This window comes from Equus asinus, chromosome 22 (assembly GCF_041296235.1).
Source record: "Equus asinus isolate D_3611 breed Donkey chromosome 22, EquAss-T2T_v2, whole genome shotgun sequence".
Classification (NCBI taxonomy): Eukaryota; Metazoa; Chordata; class Mammalia; order Perissodactyla; family Equidae; genus Equus; species Equus asinus.
In genome coordinates, this window is record NC_091811.1 from 59,281,719 (window position 1) to 59,300,511 (window position 18,793).

The window sequence follows — 18,793 nt, forward strand, 5'->3', positions numbered from 1 at the left end:
CCTCAATTCCTGCAGTCTAACTCTCTGTTGGCCAGCAGAGGCCTGTGACGTGAGAAAAATCAATTCGACCAGCTTCTAGGTGGTTCTGCCCAGGGGCTGCAGCAGGAGTCTGACCCGAGGGGAGGAAGGATAAGGAATCTCTAGGCTTGATTTTTTTGTTTTTTTGCCAGGGAAGGGGGAGAAATAGAGAAGAAAGGCCTGAGAAAGGGGCCGGGGTGTTGGTACTCTGTCCAGTAGCAACTGGGACAGGAAACACACTCACATAGGTGCCTAAATCTGCCCAAAACACTAATGCTAATGTCTGCCCTAGAGGTCCTCTCTGAAAGCCCCTCTGGCCTCGCCCACCCCCATTATCACCCCTCCTTCACTGCTTTCAACTCCCTTTCTCTTGCAAAAGTTACTCTTGCCCACCTCCACCCCGGTCTCAAGCTGTGAGGCAAAAGTGAGAATTTTATCAGGTTTTGAATTCTGATAACCCAGGCTGGGAGTATGTCTTCCTTCAAACTGGGGACCTGGTGTGAATGCTGGGGAGAGAATGGAGAGCACCTTTGGATGCAGAAGGGGAAGGCAATAGCCCGACCTCCCCTGACACTCCCTTCTGAAAAATGGGACCTGGACACCCACCTCCACAGGGGTACAGGCAGCTGCCCTTGAGGGTTGGGTTGAGGGGGTTGGGAATCTGTGCGAGGGGTGTGGGGAGAGGGAATGAGAAGTGCGTTCCCAATTTGGAGAGACGACTGTGACGGGGTGGCGGATGCCCTGGAATAAGGCTGGTGGAAGCGCTGTTGACTCTTTACACAAGTTCAGGCCCACCTCAAACCCCTTGTCCGTTCCAGGGGGGTGGAGTCCGAGAGAGGGACAGACAGGTCAGGAATGTGCGGCTGGGATGCAGTGAGTGACTTGGGTAGGGAAGGGGTGAGGGCAGGGCTGTCTCCGAGACTAAGAGTGGGGAGAGGAGGCTAGAAGAGAGGAAAAGCGCCACCAGTCGGTGGGGGAGGCCAGCCGCTGGTCCCCGGCGAGGGAAGCCCCGCCCGCTCCTCCAGCGCGGCCCCGCCCAGGCCCGCAGCGCGGCGCTGCAGCGCGAGGGGCGGAGAGGCAGAGAGGCGAGAGGACCAGACGCCAGGTCGCCTGCATCCCGGTGCCGCAGGAGAGAGGAAGCGCGCCCCGGCCCTCCTCGCCAGCCTTCGCCCGGGCGCCCGCCAGAGCCTTCTCAGCCGCAGAGACCGAGCACCTGTCCTCCACCTCGGCCTCAGCTGAGCCCCCTCCTCCGGAGCACACACCATCTCTGCCACCCAAGAAGTACCAAGCCCCACGCCGGCGACCACCATGGCGGAGACCAACAACGAATGTAGCATCAAGGTGCTCTGCCGATTTCGGCCCTTGAACCAGGCAGAGATTCTGCGGGGGGACAAGTTCATCCCCATTTTCCAAGGGGACGACAGCGTCGTTATTGGGGTGAGTGCCGCCCCGGGAGGGAATTGCGAGGAGGGGGCGGGAGGTGAATCTTCCCCTCCGCTGAGCCTTAGTCCCTGCCTGTCGCTCTGCGCCCCCGCCCCGCCGCTCATCCTCGGTATTCCATCCTCTTCGCCGCAGCCCCTCCTCTCCCCTGCATCAGGATGGCTGGGTGTGGCTTGGCCAGGCCGGCGGCCAAGTCTCCGCAGAGTGGAGGGGGCTACTTCCCCGAGATCCGGGGACCCAAATCCCCTTTGCTGCTCTCTGCAGCGTCCCCACCCCTTAGAGCCAGTCCCGTGTTTTTCCGAGGTTTTCCCTCTCCCCTAGAGAAAGCGCATCTTTCCTTTGTTATTGGCTCGGATCTCTACCCCCACCTCCCGGGAAGGGAGGAGGAAGACTAGCGGATGGATGGCCTGGATGGGAGGTTTGCGGTCCAGGGTCTCTGCGGAGGTATACATGAGGATGGGCTCCCAGACCAAGCCCTCCATCATCCTCTGAAGTAGTTCAGCCTGGACGTGGGGGGAGGGAACAGGTCTGATGAAGGGTTTTCTGAGAAACAAATACATTGGGGCCACACCCAGTTTGGGGGGGAGCCTCTGGGGTCCTAAGGAAATATCTGCCTTTTCCTCCCGGTACAGCAGGAGGAGGTTTTCAGATCCCCAACTCCCCCTAACAAATAAAAATAACCAAACCCTGAGAGCCTAACAAGTACTTGCTTATTCATCCTTTCTCTTGATGATCCAATAAAAAGTAACAAGCCACCTCTGCCTCATCATGACAGCCTCTGCCCCTGGAGGAGATCTTAAGAAGGAGAACTAATATTTACTCTGTGCTTGTTACTCTACATATATTATTTAATCTTCAAAACAACGCTCTGAAGTAGGTATATTTCCATTTCACAGATGAGGACATTGAGGCCCAGAGAAGCTGAATGACTTTCTCAAGGTCACACTGTTAATTTATGCATCTGAAGCTAAATCTGTGACTCCAAACCTCATGTCTTTTTCTTTATATCACACTGCCTGCACAGATTTCTGTTCTGGACCTTTATCTGGGGTGGCCCAAAGGGAATTCCTCACCCACTCCTCCTTTCCCAGGTTGGAGGGACTGTCAGGCTATGGATGAAAGGATCTGGGGTCGAGTCCACTAGGGCTTGAGGGGTGCTGGGCCAGGAAACTGAGACGGGAGAGGCTCATATGAGGGCGGGAGAGGCTCATATGAGGGCGGTCCTCAAGGTCAGGGGCACTTCTTATGTATCTTTGATCCACAGTGCTTGGCACAAATTGTGCTTGTTGAAGGAAAGAAGGGGAGGGAGCCTGGGCCTTCTGCATCAGTGAGTACGGGATGTGAGTAAACATGCCTTAGGAAGAGACCTGCTTAGAAGTCCTGTCCCCAAGGACCCCAGTCTGTCACCACGCTGAGCTCTCACCCACACTGTGAACTCAGATGGGTGCTTTTGCCTCGTGTGTGTGTCTGCCACATAGGGAGGGCCCCTGTCCCTCTTTGCCTCAGGGTCCTTAGGCCTCACAGTCTGGCCAGGCTAACATCGTGCCCGGATCAACTGGAGGGACTCCAGTCTGAGTATTCTGCGTAGCAGGCATTAGTGTTGAGAACGGGAGCTCGAGGTCCCCCTGAGACATAAAGCCAGAGAAACAAGAGGGAGGTGGTTGTGGGGAAGCAAATCCACAAAAGGTTCCTACTTTTAAGCCTGGCTTCCCTCCTGGCTGTAGATTTTTCAGCTAAGTCTGCACTGACTCCTTCTGGCTCTCTGGGCTGTCCTGGTGTGGTGGGCATGGGGCATGGGGTGATGTCGGGAGGAGGAGTTGTAGTGTTGATCTGTCCAATTCGCTAGACAGGAGAGACACAGAGGAAGGTGGGGAGGGAGGAGAGATGAAGAGAGGCCCAGGCCCCCCACCAGCTCAGATTCTATCTTAGCTCCCCAGCTGCTCCTTCCTTGTCTGTTTTGCCTGATATTTGTAGGGCTGTACCTTTGTCTCACTCTGTATCTTCCCTGGCCCTGGCCCTTCCTGTCAATTTCTCACTCCAAGATAAATGCTTCTGGGGGGCCATTTTGTCTCCAGCAGCATCCTTGGAGCTTGGCTTCCTGGCCTTGCTATTCATCCCTCATTTGGGAAGATAAGGGCTATAGGAGAAGTGATTTTGAAGAGACCCTTGAGGGTCCCAACAAGGGAAGGAAATCTCCTACCCCCTTTCCTCTTTACTCCTCTAGCTCTCTTTGAGGCCCAGTGTATGAGAAACTGTCTGAGCAATTAATGGAGGAAGCGGCTTCGGGATGTCTGGGAAGGTGAGGGCAGAGGGAAGGTGGGAGAGGATAATATCTCTGAACCCAGCCCCTGCTCCCTTCTCTGGTGGCTTTCCTCTCTGCTTCTGCGGCACTGCGGCTAGCTCTGGCCTTCAGACTCCCTAACGTTCATGGGCTTTTTCTGCTTGGCAGAGGGTAGGAGAATAAGCTGGAGAGACAGCTCTGCGAGCCTTATCCCACTCCCAGGAATCTTGGAGATGGGGCTTAGCCAGAGTTAAGGGCCTGAGTCATAGCAGAAGGGTGTCTGGGTCACTGTCTGTGTGCTGTGTACCTTGTTTTGCTCTTTGTGCCACTCAGAATCCACTGTGAGTTTTTCCCTGAACCCACTCGAGCCTCTGCATTGGTCTTGGAGGCCAGAGTGTCTTGGTGCCTACTGTCTGGTCTGCTGCGTCTATACATCCAGACATGGGAGGGATGACAGTGAAGAAACACACACATGCACACACACAAACACACACACTCTCTCTCTCTCCCTTCCTCCTTCATTCAAGTATCCACTACCTTCTGCCTCCCTCGGTCTCTCAATGTTAATGGGTTCTTGAGGAGACAAAAAACCAGGACCATCAAGTACCTCATTTGGAAAAGCCAGGTTGGGACCTGCAGGATTATTGGAGCTGAGTCAGTATTGTTTGGGGCAGCCCAGGATTCCTTTGATATCTGAAGAGGGGGAGCAGGCCTCCTCTTAGCTTTCAGGGTGTCTCATAAAGGAAAATGAAAAGGGGAGGTAATGTTCACTGTGGCCAGTGTCTCTCCAGCATTACTATGGCAACAATCCCCAGGGGTGTCACCACAGAAATCAGGCCTGGTGCTCAGAAGTCCAGCCTCCACCAAGTGCTTTACTGAGGGTTGGAAAGGTTGGTCATCTTTGGACCCCTGATCTTAGGCTCTTGCATTGGCTTTAGTCAACACTCATAATGGAAAACTACAGAAAGTGCTGGGAGACACAGACGGACTAAGAGACTACAAGGAGGCTTGGTGTGGTTCAAAGGAGAGCAGAGGGCCCTGGGCTGTGGGACTCTGAAGAGAGGCCCTCCAGAGAAGGCTAGGAGGAGTCCTTGGACGGCTGTGTGTGGGAGATAGAGTAGGCCTCAGGAGCATTGCCCAGAGGTGGAGGGTCTCCCTGAGTGTTCCTAATTTAACAAGTCTTCTAGTCTCTGATGTTGTACCAGCTCACGGGATCTTCGATTACCTGGAGGTAGAGATGGCGAGGGAGGCTCCTCAGAGAGGATGGGGGTGGAATTGCATAATTCTGAAAATGGGGTTGAGATTGGAAAAGGGGAGTGAGAAAGGGCTTTAGTTCTTCCGTAAACATTTGGAGAAATGCCCAAATTGGGGGGCTTGTGGGGAAGGCGAAGGGAAAGCCCTGGAGGGGATCTGACACAGTGTTGGCATTTCACTTCTTGGATTGCTTTGGCAGTGTGGGTCTGGAATCAGATTGCTTGGCTTTGAAACCGTGCTCTACCATTTCTCAGCTGTGTGACTGTGGGCAAGCTGCCTTACTCTCTGAACCTGAAATAATAATAGTACCTATCTCCCAGGATTGCTGTGAGCATTAAATAAGATAATGCATACAAACTGCTTAGCACAGTGACAAGCACATAATAAATTCTCAATAAGAGTTAGATGTAATTTTATTTTTATTTTATTTTATTTTATTTTATTTTATTTTTATTTATTCCCCACAAGCTAGGTTTTGACACTATTGGGAAGTAGTTAACATTTTCCCTTCTTACTGGTTGTTTCATCCAAACATTCAGGTCTCTAGTATCTTCTTGCTCTCTTCCTCCATCAATATCTATGTTTACTCAACAAATTTTTATGAAGAACATCCTATGGGCCAAGGTACTGTGCTTGTTGTTGGGGATTTAGAGGGAATCCCTGTCTTCAAGAAACTCTTGGTGTGCGTGGTGATCCAGGCTGTGGAGTGGTCTGGGCAGAGGCCTGGGAGGGGGCATCAGAAATGGCTGTTGGGGGCCGGCCCAGTGGCGTAGCAGTTAAGTGCACATGTTCTGCTTCAGCAGCCCGAGGTTCACCGGTTCGGATCCCGGGTGTGGACATGGCACTGCTCAGAAGGCCATTCTGTGATAGGCATCCCACATATAAAGTAGAGGAAGATGGGCACGGATGTTAGCTCAGGGCCAGTCTTCCTTAGCAAAAAGAGGAGGATTGGCAGCAGATGTTAGCTCAGGGCTAATCTTCCTCAAATAAAAGAAAGAAATGGCTTTTGCTAACTACATGCAGTCCCTTGGACTCTGATTTAAAAAACCCTCCACAACATTCTACAGTCTAACTCAAAGCGATTGTGTGTCACAAGAGACGTAAATGATGGAGATGTTTCCCATGTGGGTGGTCCAGAGGCAGAAAAAGTAGAAAAACATTGGTCTAGTTATTGTGATAAAAAGATCTGACAAAACAAATTCATCCTGAGTATAATCAATAGAAAATTAAAAGAAATTTACACTTTAACAGAATAAAAATCTTAAGATAAAGAAATGAAGAACTAGACTTGGAATTTAAGGACCTAGCCAAGAATAGGGACGTGGTAGCAGACCTTTCCAGAATACCTGAAATTATAATCCGTGTCTCTAGCTTTCCCTGCTCACCAGATTACTAAATGCACCCATTTCTAGCTCTCAGATATCTTTTATCGTCACAGCTCTGAAAACGCCACCCTTCCTCCCTCTCTCTTCCCTACTTCTTCCCAGCCCAGGCAGAGGCAGAGGGGTTCCTCGGGCACTAATAGCCTTCAGCACTTGGAGAGCGCCCTCCATGTTAGTGCGGTAACTGCACCCTCTAGAAGCCCGTAACTGGGAGAATGAGAGAGAGAATGCATGCGTGCGTGCGTGTGTGTGTGTGTGTGTGTGTGTGTGTTTGTGTGTTTGTGCGTGCGCACGCCCATGTTCCCGGAAGGGAAGAAGGGAGAGGCAAGGTTGGCCCCAGAGTTACATTTAATCCCCTTTGGCTGTGTGCCTGGCTTCAAGAAGCATGAGTAGATGTCGGTGGAGAAGAGGTGAGAGTCATTGGCCTGGATAGATGTGTTTTGTTCATTTCTGTTTCTTGTCCACTGGATGGGAGAAACACCGAGGTAAATTAGGATTCAAGAATCAAGGTTCAATAAAAAAATAAAATAATAAAATAAAATGAAAATTAAAAGAAAGATATTACCACTGAGGAAGAGAGGCATCAATGCCACTTTAAACACTGTATGATTTTATTCTATGTAATAAGGATTTTATTCTTTGTAATGAAGTACAGTGATGAACTGTACAGATAAAAAGGATGAGGGGACCGGCCCTGTGGGCAAGTGGTTAAGTTCGCACCCTCTGCTTTGGCGGCCCAGGGTTTCGCTGTTTTGGATCCTGGGCGTGGACATGGCACTGCTCATCAGGCCATGCTGAGGCGGCGTCCCCCATGCCACAACTAGAAGGACCTACACCTAAAAATATACAACTATGTACTGGAGGGCTTTGGGGAGAAAAAGGAAAAATAAAATATTTTTTAAAAAGATGAGAAATTCACAAAAGTCCTATAAATAGCCCATAAAGTCACTCAAACCTTAAAAACAAAGAATCAAGGTAGATTTTTCTTTAATAATATTAAACATAATCTGATTACAACACAACACTAATATATTTTAATTGCTGACAAAGTTAAAAACAAAGAAAAGCACATAGAAGAAACTAAAATCACACAAAATTCCACCATCCTAATAAAAAACAGTTAACAATTTGGTGTATTTGTTCCCAGTGGGTTTTTTCTGCATATAAATGTATATTAATTTTAATAAAAGTGTATCATAAACTATATATTGTTTGTAACCTATTTTTTTACTAAGAAAATATATTTTACCATGATGGAATATTTTACATAATTTTATTTATTTTAAAATGTCTGACAATTTTTGAGTAAGTCTTACATGCACATGTGACAGAATTCAAATGATATAAAAAGGTGTACAATGAAGTCAGCCAACTTCATACACCTCTTTCGTAGCAAGCCAGTTCCCCTTTCAGAGGGAGACTTTATTCCCAGTTTCTAATGGATCCATCTAAAAGCGTACTACACATTTACAAGCAAATACATATATACATGCATATACTTTTTTAAAAAAACACAAATAGCATACTGTACATGCTGTTCTCTACTTTGCTTTTTTTTTTTTAATCTACCAATGAGTCTTGGAGATTCTTCCATATCAGCATGTAAAGATCTCTCTCATACTTTTTAACAACTGTGTAATTTATTGCAGGGATATGCCATAATTTATTTAACCAGGTCCCTATTGATGGACACTTAGGGTTGTCCTAATCATTTGCAATTACAAACAATTGAATGATCTTGTGTATATTTTGCATATGTGCAATATGTCTATAGGATTTGTTTTTAGAAGTGGAGGTCATAAGGTATATGCATTTAAAAATTTAGGAGCTAGTTGCAAATTGCCTTTCCTGGAGTTGGCCTCAGTTTATACATGCCCTCAGCAATGCAGTGCATCGTCAAACTACTTTATTTTGGCCATTTTGGTAGGTTAAAATGATATTTGTTAGTCTTAACATGCATTTTTCTTACTAACAAAGAGGTTGTGCATCAATTCATAGCCATTATAATATCATTTTATGATGTTATATTTTATGATAGCACTTATTGAGGTGTAATTTACATACAGTGAGTACACAAATCTTATACGAACAGCTCAATGAATTTTATAATGTATTTTGACCCCCATGTAACCACTACCCTGATTGAGATCTAGAACATTTCTGTCGTCCCTGGAAGCTCCCTTGTGCCCCTTTCCTGTCAATATCATCCCCCCAGGCAACCGCTGCTTTGACTTCCATCATATAGATAAGTTCTATCCATTCTTAACCTTCATGTAAAGGTGTAGTACAGTGTGTGCTCTTTATGCTTGAGTTCTTTCAGCTAGCACGTTTTTGAGATTTATTGATGTTCTATTATGGCATTGTTTTAAAGAGCAGCAAAGAATAAAATATATGCACATGCCATAATTTAATCAATTCCTTATGGTTAGCTGGTCCCCGAAATGTTACTCCTTTCAGTTGTTTTCAATTTCTTGTTATTGTAAGCAGTGTGATAATAAACATTCTCGTAGCTAAATATTTGCTACAAATACTTCCATGGTATGAATTCGTAGAAGTAGAGTATCTGGATCAATGGCTATGAAAAGTTCAAGGCTTTTGATTGTGTATTTCAGAATTGCCCCCATAAAAGTTGTACGGATATACTGTCCTACCAGAAAAGAACAAAGGTGCTCATTTCAAGAAATTATACCTCCTTGAACCCTCATCTATGCCGGGTATTACAATAAGTTTTTGTTTTCCGATTTGATAGGTAAAAAATGATGTTACCATTTTAATTTCCTTGTCTTCTAAAATGTTGAACATCTTTATGTTTATTGAACATTTGTATTTCTTCTTCTGTTGTTTGTACCTAGCTCTTGTCCATTTTTTTGTTTAGTTTTGTCTTTTTGTTACTAATTTATGAGTTCTTTATGTACTAAGAACATTAATATCTTCATTGTAAAAACTTAAAATTTTCTTATTTAAAAATTGTGGCTTTTTTTTAAGATTGGCCCTGAGCTAACGTCTGTTGCCAATCTTCCTCTTTTTTTTTTTCCTCCCAAAGCCCCAGTACATAGTTGTATATCTTAGTTGTAAGTCCTTCTAGTTCTTCCATGTGGGGCACCACCTCAGCATGGCTTGACAAGTGGTGCTAGGTCCACGCCCAGGATCTGAACCAGCAAACCCTGGGCCACTAAAGTGGAACACTTAATCACTACACCACTGGACCGGTCCCTGTATTTTCATTTTATAAAAGTTTAAAATCTAGATCCAAAAGAATGAAACCTCCCAATATCCCACTGTCCAAGGGTAACCACTATTAACATGTCTTTGTAGACAAGGTATATATATATATACCTTAATCTTATATATACCTCCCTGGGTTGCAAATATATGTATAATTTTTTTATAGAAATGGAATCATTCTTTATGTTATTTTTTTGGTTTTGGTTTTAAACTTCATACTATTTTAAAAACCACCTTTTTGCTTAACGGTATTTTGTGCATACCTTGTCATGTTATTACATATTTTCTAAATAACATCACCTATAATATTTTCTTTTTTTAGTTTAGAAGCAATATGTTGTCATTGTAAAACATTTGAATGTCACAGAAAAAATGTGGTAAGTATCAGTCCCTGTCATTCTGCTCTGCAGTGATGGCCACCATTAACAGTTCTGTGTATAGTCTTTCATATCTTTTTCTAAGACTATTCTATCCGTACACTTTTAAAAAAATATAATCACATTATGCACATTGTTTTTATTTTTTCACTTAATTGATCTTGGACACATCAATATGTGTAGACCGACCTTGCTTATTGAATTGGGGGTAGAATATGGAGGTATCATCACCAACATCTTCTTGATGTTCGAATTCTTTCTAGTTTTTCTTTAATACAAACTGCTTTAATACAAACATCCTTCTACACACATCTTTAGGTGCTTAAGCAAGTGTTATAAAATGAATTCCTAGCACTGGAGTCGCTGGTCCAGAGTACAAACAGGATGGACATTTAAATGTTTAATAGCATTATCCTCCAGAAGGACTCTTATCAGTTTACAGCATGCCCTGCGCCATAGAGAATGCCTGCACGACTTCCTTCTCTTCATGGATTCTGGTTTGTGGCTTGCAGGGGCTCTCACCCCAGAGGGACCAGATAAATAGTTCAGGTAGATTTTTTTCAATAAGCCAGGTTTTCAAATATTTTAAACATTAAAAAAAATTAGGGGGCTGGCCCGTGGCCGAGTGGTTAAGTTAGTGCGCTCTGCTTTGGTGGCCCAGGGTTTCACCTGTTCAAATCCTGGGCGTGGACATGGCACTGCTCATCAAGCCATGCTGAGGCGGCATCCCACATGCCACAACTAGAAGGACCCATAACTAAAAATACAAAACTATGTACCAGGGGGCTTTGGGGAGAAAAAGGAAAAATAAAATCTTTAAAAAAAAAGTAGTTTTCCTTTATGCAAAGAAGTAAAAAGAAGGAAACAAAATAATGCACAATTGTGTCACTCTCTCTGACATTAAAAAATAAAACATATAATACTTGTACATGGTTTAAAAATGTAAACAAAATGAAAAAGGAAAGCCTCTCTCCTAGTTTCTCTCCTCAAATTAAGCACTGTTAATACTTTTGTATAATTCCTTCTAGAAAAAAATTCTGTATATATTGATGTACTATTGTAAATATACCTAGAGCCACATCGCTAGCTCTAGCCAAGTCTTGTCACTGTCCTTAATTAGTTAAAACATGTTTCCGAAACTCTGGTGTCCATGGACCTAAAGGTTGACATTTCAGCTGGATAGGGATGGGCTCTGTGGTAAAACAGTTCAACAACTAAGTCATGGTCTCTTTATACTGAATGGCAGGAAAACATGACTAAGAACTTTGTCATTTATGATAGAGAACAAGCATAGTCTGATTTAATCTTAGCAGAAATCATCCCTTTAATATGATTAGATATCAAATATAGTCTTTATTTGACTCCCTGGGTTGCAAATTTCTTATATCTTTAGGTTTCTTGCCAGTACACGTGATTTACAATATATTAACTGAATTAAACAAAGTACTTGTGGGTTTGAGTGTTTTGCTTCACTGTTTCTCTTTGCTTAAAGCTGATTCCTTAAAAGGAGACCTATATTTCTGATTTCATGTATTCCTTTCACAACGAGAGAGCTTGTGTTATCTCCACAACAGCTCTTCTGCTTGGGATATGTATATTTCATTTACACAATAGGGACCATTCTGTACATATGTCCCTAACTTCCCATCTTTCACTTACTACATCTTGAAGCTCTTTTCATATCAGGACGTATGGATCTATTGAGGAAGATATTTCTTAATTTAGAGGTAGATTTTTAATGCTAATGAATTGTTCTTCACTCTCCACAGCCTGTGGCCCTGTTGTCTTTGCCCATGTGGTTTCCCAGGAAGGGGGTCGGGGTGGTGGAGTGCTAAATCTTCACTCCAAGACTGAGAGCCCCTCATGCAATCCCACCGTGTGACGCTCCTCAGTGAAAACTCTCTACCCCATGGACACAACTCCCGGTGTCAGTACTAAATTTTGCTTCTCTCTCTCTGGTTTCCTTCACCCCCATGCAGATGGAGGGTTGAAGAACAGGTGCCTTCTCAGGCTGACAGAAGGGGGCTACAGTGTTTCTTCTCCCTCACACCCTACCTGCTGATGTCTGCCATCTTTTATTTCCACTCCAGGGGAAGCCGTATGTCTTTGACCGTGTATTCCCCCCAAACACGACTCAGGAGCAGGTTTATCATGCATGTGCCATGCAGATCGTCAAAGGTAATGGAGGTATTTTTAGAGTGTAATTTTTCAGGCTCCTCCTTCCCTATGCCACTTCTTTTCACCTGTGCTCTTCACCATCTCTTCCAGATGTCCTTGCTGGCTACAATGGCACCATTTTTGCTTATGGACAGACATCCTCAGGGAAAACACATACCATGGAGGTGAGGGTTCTGATTTCTATGGGGGGTGAGGAGCTGGGGGTGTTAATGGGAGGCCAGGGGCTTTCAGTGGGGGAAGATATGGGAATCAAGGGTTGCCTGGTTCAGAGGGTGAACCGAGGGGCAATGTTACAGTGGAAGTTTAGTGGAATCCCTTCTGCCAGCTGCAGTTTACCCTCCTTTCCACTACTCTGGTTTTCTTCTTTTGATCTGGAAGAGCAGCAGCAATAAAAGTCTAAAAGTCTACTCAGTTCTCTCCTTCCACTGAAAGGTAGTCATGGAGTGACCACCTCCTACCTTAGCTTGGTCTTCTTATCAACTGTTGCTCTGTGTGTACCTGCATACTGTGAGTTGTCCCATTCGTCCCAAGCTCCTGCCTCATTCTGGAATACCTTACTCCCCAGGGAAAGCTGCATGACCCCCAACTGATGGGAATCATTCCTCGAATTGCCCGAGACATCTTCAACCATATCTACTCCATGGATGAGAACCTCGAGTTCCACATCAAGGTGATGAGGGCATGACCACTGGGCATCCTCAGGTGGGCCTGGGAGAGGAATATCTAGTAGGAACCTACTGAGATCCTGGGCACCCCAACTTATTCTCCCCCTCTGGTTACCTCAGTTCTTCTCAGCCAGGATATTCTCTTCTGCTTTTTCCCACCCACTCCCACCCCATTTGAGTGGTCACGTTAGCTTGAGATCCCTGTATCAGATTTAAGATACGCCCCCTTCACATTCTATTCCTCCTTTCTCCCCAACCAGGTTTCTTACTTTGAGATCTACCTGGACAAAATTCGTGACCTTCTGGATGGTAAGTGATGTTTAACCCCAGTGGGTGGGTGGGGGTGTGAGGAGGGAAAGGAGAAGAAAGATCACATTGCCTTTGGGATTAGGTACTATCGGGGAGGAGATGCAGAGAACACATGCACTCATACCTGTGTCCCTTACCTCCACTCACCAAGAAATTCCAAAAACTGGAAAGGTCAGAAGATGAGCTTAGATGCCCAGGCCTGCATATAAACAGCCTGAGATGAGCTGGAACCCTGGAGCTGGCATCCTGGAGGAGGAGAACCTGAGTTTTCAGTGTGTGCAGGCGACTTAGCTTCACAGGGGAGTTTTCCTCCCTTCTGGACATAGAAGAAACCACCATCTGAGCAGACTACCGAGTGTAGGGGTTGGGGAGATAGGGGGTGGCAGTGCTGGCCTTGCTCACTCTGTGTTGTCTTGATTCAGTGACCAAGACAAATCTGTCTGTGCACGAGGACAAGAACCGGGTGCCATTTGTCAAGGTGAGAGTGGGGATGGGGGCACCCGGGTTGGGCCAGTATATTGAGAGTGTGGGTCTGGGAGGAGGATAGACCAGTGACCCAGAAGTTAGAGGGTGGATATTCTGGAGTAGTGAGTTGTGCAAGGGGCTGGGGAGAGTCTGAGGCTTGGGACAGACACTGTCTTGAAAGGTCGTTTGGTCATTGTGCCGGTAATTTAATTTGCAGGTCAAAGTTTATGGGTCACTGTTCGTTTGTCCCCTGCAGGGTTGTACTGAACGCTTTGTGTCCAGCCCTGAGGAGATTTTAGATGTGATTGATGAGGGGAAATCGAATCGTCATGTGGCTGTCACCAGTGAGTGGGGATATAAAGGGCTCTTGGGTTGGGGGTCTGCCTCTCCTCTGTGCCCTCTGGGGCTGAGGGACTTGAAAGTGAGCAAGGGAAGACTGTGTCCTGCAGAGGAGCCTGGGAGCTGTAGTGGCAGGGCTGGTCCTGGCGGGCACCGTCTCTCAGTGGGTGGGATGACAGACAGTGGAAGCTGGGAGCTGAGGGGTTGGCACAGGGACTGTTTCTCCCTTGCTCCTACAGACATGAATGAACACAGCTCTCGAAGCCACAGCATCTTCCTCATCAACATCAAGCAGGAGAATATGGAGACTGAGCAGAAGCTCAGTGGGAAGCTGTACCTAGTGGACCTGGCAGGGAGTGAGAAGGTGGGGCGGGAGGCCTTTGGGGGTGGGGTGGATAGGGAAGGAAGCCTTGTGGGGGGTGGACTTTTTAAAAATCAAAGTAATGTTTTTATTGAGTATAATTCACATACCATAAAGTTCACCATTTTAAAGTGTACAAATCAGTGGTTTTTAGTGTGTTTGCAAGATTGTGCAGTCATCACCACTAATTCCAGAACATGTTCATCACCCGTTAATGGTCACTCCCTATTCTCCCCTCCCCCATTCCCTAGCACCCACTATTGTACTTTCTGATTCTGTGGATTTGCCTTTCCTGGACATTGCATATCAATGGAAACATATAATATGTGGGTGGTGGGGGCGGGTGGCCTTTGGCAAGAGTTTTGGGGAACAGAGGAAGGGCCTTCTCTGACGTCTTTCCCTGTCCCCTCCCCTCCTTGGGCTGAGCCCCCTATGTGGAGAAGAGGTGTTGAGAGCCTTGTCCCTTTGCAGCTGCTCATGACACACTCGTCCCTTCATGCCCTGGTAGGTCAGCAAGACTGGAGCAGAGGGAGCCGTGCTGGACGAGGCAAAGAATATCAACAAGTCCCTGTCAGCCCTGGGGAATGTGATCTCCGCACTGGCCGAGGGCACTGTGAGTGTTCCTGGGGTCCCCTCACCCCTCAAGCTCCACCCCATTTTCTACCTTCTCCTGATACCCCTATCTAATCGTGCCCGATTCGTGGTTGCTCGATCCCTAGGCAGCACCCCTCTCCTTTCTGATTCTCCTGTTGAATTCATTTTTCTGATTCATGGTCTCCCTCCTCCCCCAGAAAACCTACGTCCCATATCGTGACAGCAAAATGACCCGGATTCTCCAGGACTCCCTGGGAGGAAACTGCCGGACCACTATGTTCATCTGTTGCTCACCATCCAGCTACAACGATGCAGAGACCAAGTCCACCCTGATGTTTGGGCAGCGGTCAGTGGCAGGATCCCTGGCTCCCTGCCCAGCCCCTGCCACTCCTTCCCCTTGGCGTCACGTAAGCCTTAACATAGGTCTCATCTCTCTGTTCTCACCCAGGGCAAAGACCATTAAGAACACTGCCTCAGTGAATCTGGAGTTGACTGCCGAACAGTGGAAGAAGAAATATGAGAAGGAAAAGGAGAAGACGAAGGCTCAGAAGGAGACTATCGCAAAGCTGGAGGCTGAGCTGAGCCGGTGGCGCAACGGTTAGAGAGGGGTCCTGTGGGCGTGAGAGGTGGTGGGAGGAGGAGGAGGCTGAGGGAGCCGGAGAGGGCCTGTCCGGGGTGGTGTTTAAGAGCAGGCTGATCTCTAAGGAGGGCTGTGTTTCTGGAGGGGTGCAGGAGAGCAGTCATGAGGGGAGGGGAGAGGGCGCTGACTACCCTTATGCCATCCCCTAAAAACATTGAAGGTGCACTTGGCAAGAGAGATGGAGGCCTGGAGGTCTTGGTCTTGAGGCGTGAGGGAGGAAGGGCTCGTGGGTGCAGCTCTTTTCTCCCATCCCTCACCTTGTTCTGCCCCTTTGCCAGGAGAGAATGTGCCTGAGACTGAGCGCCTGGCCGGGGAGGATGCAACCCTGGGAGCCGAGCTCTGTGAGGAGACACCTGTGAATGACAACTCATCCATCGTGGTGCGCATCGCGCCCGAGGAGCGGCAGAAATATGAGGAGGAGATCCGCCGCCTCTACAAGCAGCTTGACGACAAGGTGAGGATAGTCAGGCAGGGCTCAGAGGTGAGCCCGGCGGGAGAAGTGAGGGATTCAAGAATTAGCTTACACTGCCTTTTTCTGATTTTAAAAGGGGTAAATGCTCATTATTGAAAATGTGGAAGATAAATAAAAATATACAGAAGGAAATTTGAATCATCCATCATCCAACTGTTCAGAAATATCACATTAGTATTTTACTTTTCTTCATGCATGTACCATGCAGTTGAGATACACTATATGGGCAACTTTGTGTCTGATTTTTTTCATTCTGCATTATATAATGAACAGTTTCCTTTTCTGTTAACAATTCTTCATAAAAGTATTTTTAAATGGCTGCCTAATAGTCCATTTATCAAAGTGTATTTAACCGTTTATTTATTACAGGGCTTCTAGTTTTTTTGGTTTTGGTCGTCTGTTTTGCTATTATAAATAACTCTGAAATGACTATCTTTGCCTCCTGTGCATAGGATTTTGCTCTTGAATTTGATTAGAATGGAGCACTAGAGTGGGAGTTCTAGGTTAAAGCATATGAACATTTACAGGCTTTTGCTGTGTATTGTCAAGGTTATACCAACTTCCAGCAAGAAAGGAATTTAAAACGGAGGGTAGGAGTCCCGGAAGGAAGTGGAGAAGACCTCTTCTTAGGATGTGGGGTTTCTAACTCAAAGCCTAAACCATCTGGATTTTTATCAGGGTCCTACCTCTACCCCAACCCCATAAGTCCAGACTGGACGGAGCAGCTTCCTTCACTCCGTCTTTCCCCCTTGTCTCCAACAGGATGATGAGATCAACCAGCAGAGCCAGCTCATAGAGAAGCTCAAGCAGCAAATGCTGGACCAGGAAGAGGTAATGGGGAGGAGGGCAGGACATGAGAGGAGAGGCATGTGTGCTCACCCCCGGAAGGCAGAAAAAAGACCTTTTTTCATAATCAGATGGAAGAAAGGGCATTCTGCTTAGGGGTTAGTCACTCCCCAAAACTCTGGAAGTCTAGGGACCTCATTGGGGCTTTGCTTAAAGCACAGATTTTGGAATCTAGGTGCTTCTTCGTTCTGTGGCCCTATTTCTAAGACGCATAAAGCCCACTTCTTCTTGACTCTTGCTTTGGCCCTGCGTCTCTCCTAGACCTATGCCTGGGAGGGGGGCTTGGCTTCCCCAGACCAAGGGGCCACAGAAGTCACTGGCAGCAGAGTCCCTCATGTGCCTTGCCCCTCCCTTGAAGCTGCTGGTGTCCACCCGAGGAGACAATGAGAAGGTCCAGCGGGAGCTGAGCCACCTGCAGTCAGAGAATGATGCTGCGAAGGATGAGGTGAAGGAAGTGCTGCAGGCCCTGGAGGAGCTGGCCGTGAACTATGACCAGAAGTCCCAGGAGGTGGAGGAAAAGAGCCAGCAGAACCAGCTTCTGGTGGATGAGCTGTCTCAGAAGGTGGTGAGTGGTCCATGAGCTCCCTGGCCTCAGAACATCCTCCACATCCAAAGGGACCTCTGCTTCCTGCCAGGGCTGCATCTCATTCGCACCTTTGCACTGCTGTTTGGTGTGTTATGAGAGCCTCCCCCACTCTGTCACTGCCCTTTGCCCTCCGGACCCCTCTCTCTTCTAGAACCTTCTGCAGAGCCTGTGTTCTCTTTGTAGCAGCCCTCAGGGTCATGCATGAAGGGAGAGCTTCTGCCTGGGCTGGGGAGGCGAGCAGGAAGGTGGCAATGGGGTGACCTGAGGGGCTATCCCCAGGCCACCATGCTGTCCCTGGAGTCTGAGTTGCAGCGGCTACAGGAGGTCAGTGGACACCAGCGAAAACGAATCGCTGAGGTGCTGAACGGGCTGATGAAGGACCTGAGTGAGTTCAGCGTCATCGTGGGCAACGGGGAGATTAAGCTGGTGAGTGGAGAAAGAGGCAGCTGCCTTGTTCAGGTCATTCTGGTTCTGGGCCCTGGTGGGAGATGCAAGGTGGGCCGATCCGGGCCCTGAAGCCTACTGAGAAAAGTAGCCCAAAGATCCAGGAAACAGACCCTCAAACTAGACACAGGAAAACAAGTAGAAGTTTGTATAGACTCAACTGAAAATACACATTCTCAAGGGTGCTGGCTAAAGAAGCAGTGGAGGTGTGCTTACGACAGGATTTAGAGATGGGACGCAGAGGTAGGAGTGACAGATGAAATCTGTGGCAGTGACGGTGACCCATTGGGGTGATCAAGCAGAAGAGTTTGACTACAAAAGTAAGTCATATTACTTTATAAGATGGAAGAGGGTGACTTTTGGAATTGGATCTTTAAGTGCAGATAGAATTTAGTGTGAAATGCCAGGTGATAGAGAGCTGCTAAAAGTAGTTCGGAGAACACCTGTTCCACCTGAGTCCCTGTGCATGTGGTGTGTGTGGGGATAGGCATAATGGAAGGGTGTGGATAACAGGCTTCCTGGCAGCAGAGTGGGACCTCTCCCCTCCCTTGGCCCCACAGCCGGTGGAGATCAGCGGGGCCATCGAGGAGGAGTTCACCGTGGCCCGACTTTACATCAGCAAAATCAAATCAGAAGTCAAGTCTGTGGTCAAGCGGTGCCGGCAGCTGGAGAACCTGCAGGTTGAATGTCATCGCAAGATGGAAGTGACTGGGCGGGAGCTCTCGTCCTGCCAGCTCCTCATCTCCCAGGTGAGTGCCAGGGTTGAGAGCCTTTGGGGGCTGAGGGAGAAAGAGGGCCACTCTGTGGTTCTGGGATAAAACTCTTAGCACCCATATTTATGTCAAGGGCCTACGGTCAATTGAAGTCAAGGACAGAAGAGCTTGGGGTAGCAGAGGCAGGTCCAGATCGCAGAAGTG

General features: G+C 47.2%; 1 protein-coding gene across 3 annotated transcripts in view; it reads left to right on the plus strand.

Annotated features, from left to right (window-relative positions):
- The first annotated feature begins 1,056 nt into the window (after nt 1-1,056).
- Nucleotides 1,057-18,793, plus strand: part of KIF5A (kinesin family member 5A) — a 28,500-nt gene continuing 10,763 nt past the window's right edge. For 2 of the 3 annotated variants that reach the window (XM_070495247.1, XM_070495249.1), the window contains exons 1-16: nt 1,079-1,455; nt 12,068-12,155; nt 12,246-12,319; nt 12,721-12,825; nt 13,081-13,129; nt 13,552-13,607; nt 13,851-13,938; nt 14,173-14,297; nt 14,803-14,907; nt 15,086-15,234; nt 15,337-15,485; nt 15,807-15,982; nt 16,763-16,831; nt 17,205-17,411; nt 17,712-17,858; nt 18,437-18,625. In XM_070495247.1, coding sequence (XP_070351348.1) covers nt 1,327-1,455; nt 12,068-12,155; nt 12,246-12,319; nt 12,721-12,825; nt 13,081-13,129; nt 13,552-13,607; nt 13,851-13,938; nt 14,173-14,297; nt 14,803-14,907; nt 15,086-15,234; nt 15,337-15,485; nt 15,807-15,982; nt 16,763-16,831; nt 17,205-17,411; nt 17,712-17,858; nt 18,437-18,625 — 1,905 coding nt within the window. In that variant the 5' untranslated portion in view covers nt 1,079-1,326. Of the gene's footprint in view, nt 1,456-12,067; nt 12,156-12,245; nt 12,320-12,720; nt 12,826-13,080; nt 13,130-13,551; nt 13,608-13,850; nt 13,939-14,172; nt 14,298-14,802; nt 14,908-15,085; nt 15,235-15,336; nt 15,486-15,806; nt 15,983-16,762; nt 16,832-17,204; nt 17,412-17,711; nt 17,859-18,436; nt 18,626-18,793 lie in introns of all 3 variants that reach the window. The other variant, XM_070495246.1, reaches the window with a different exon arrangement.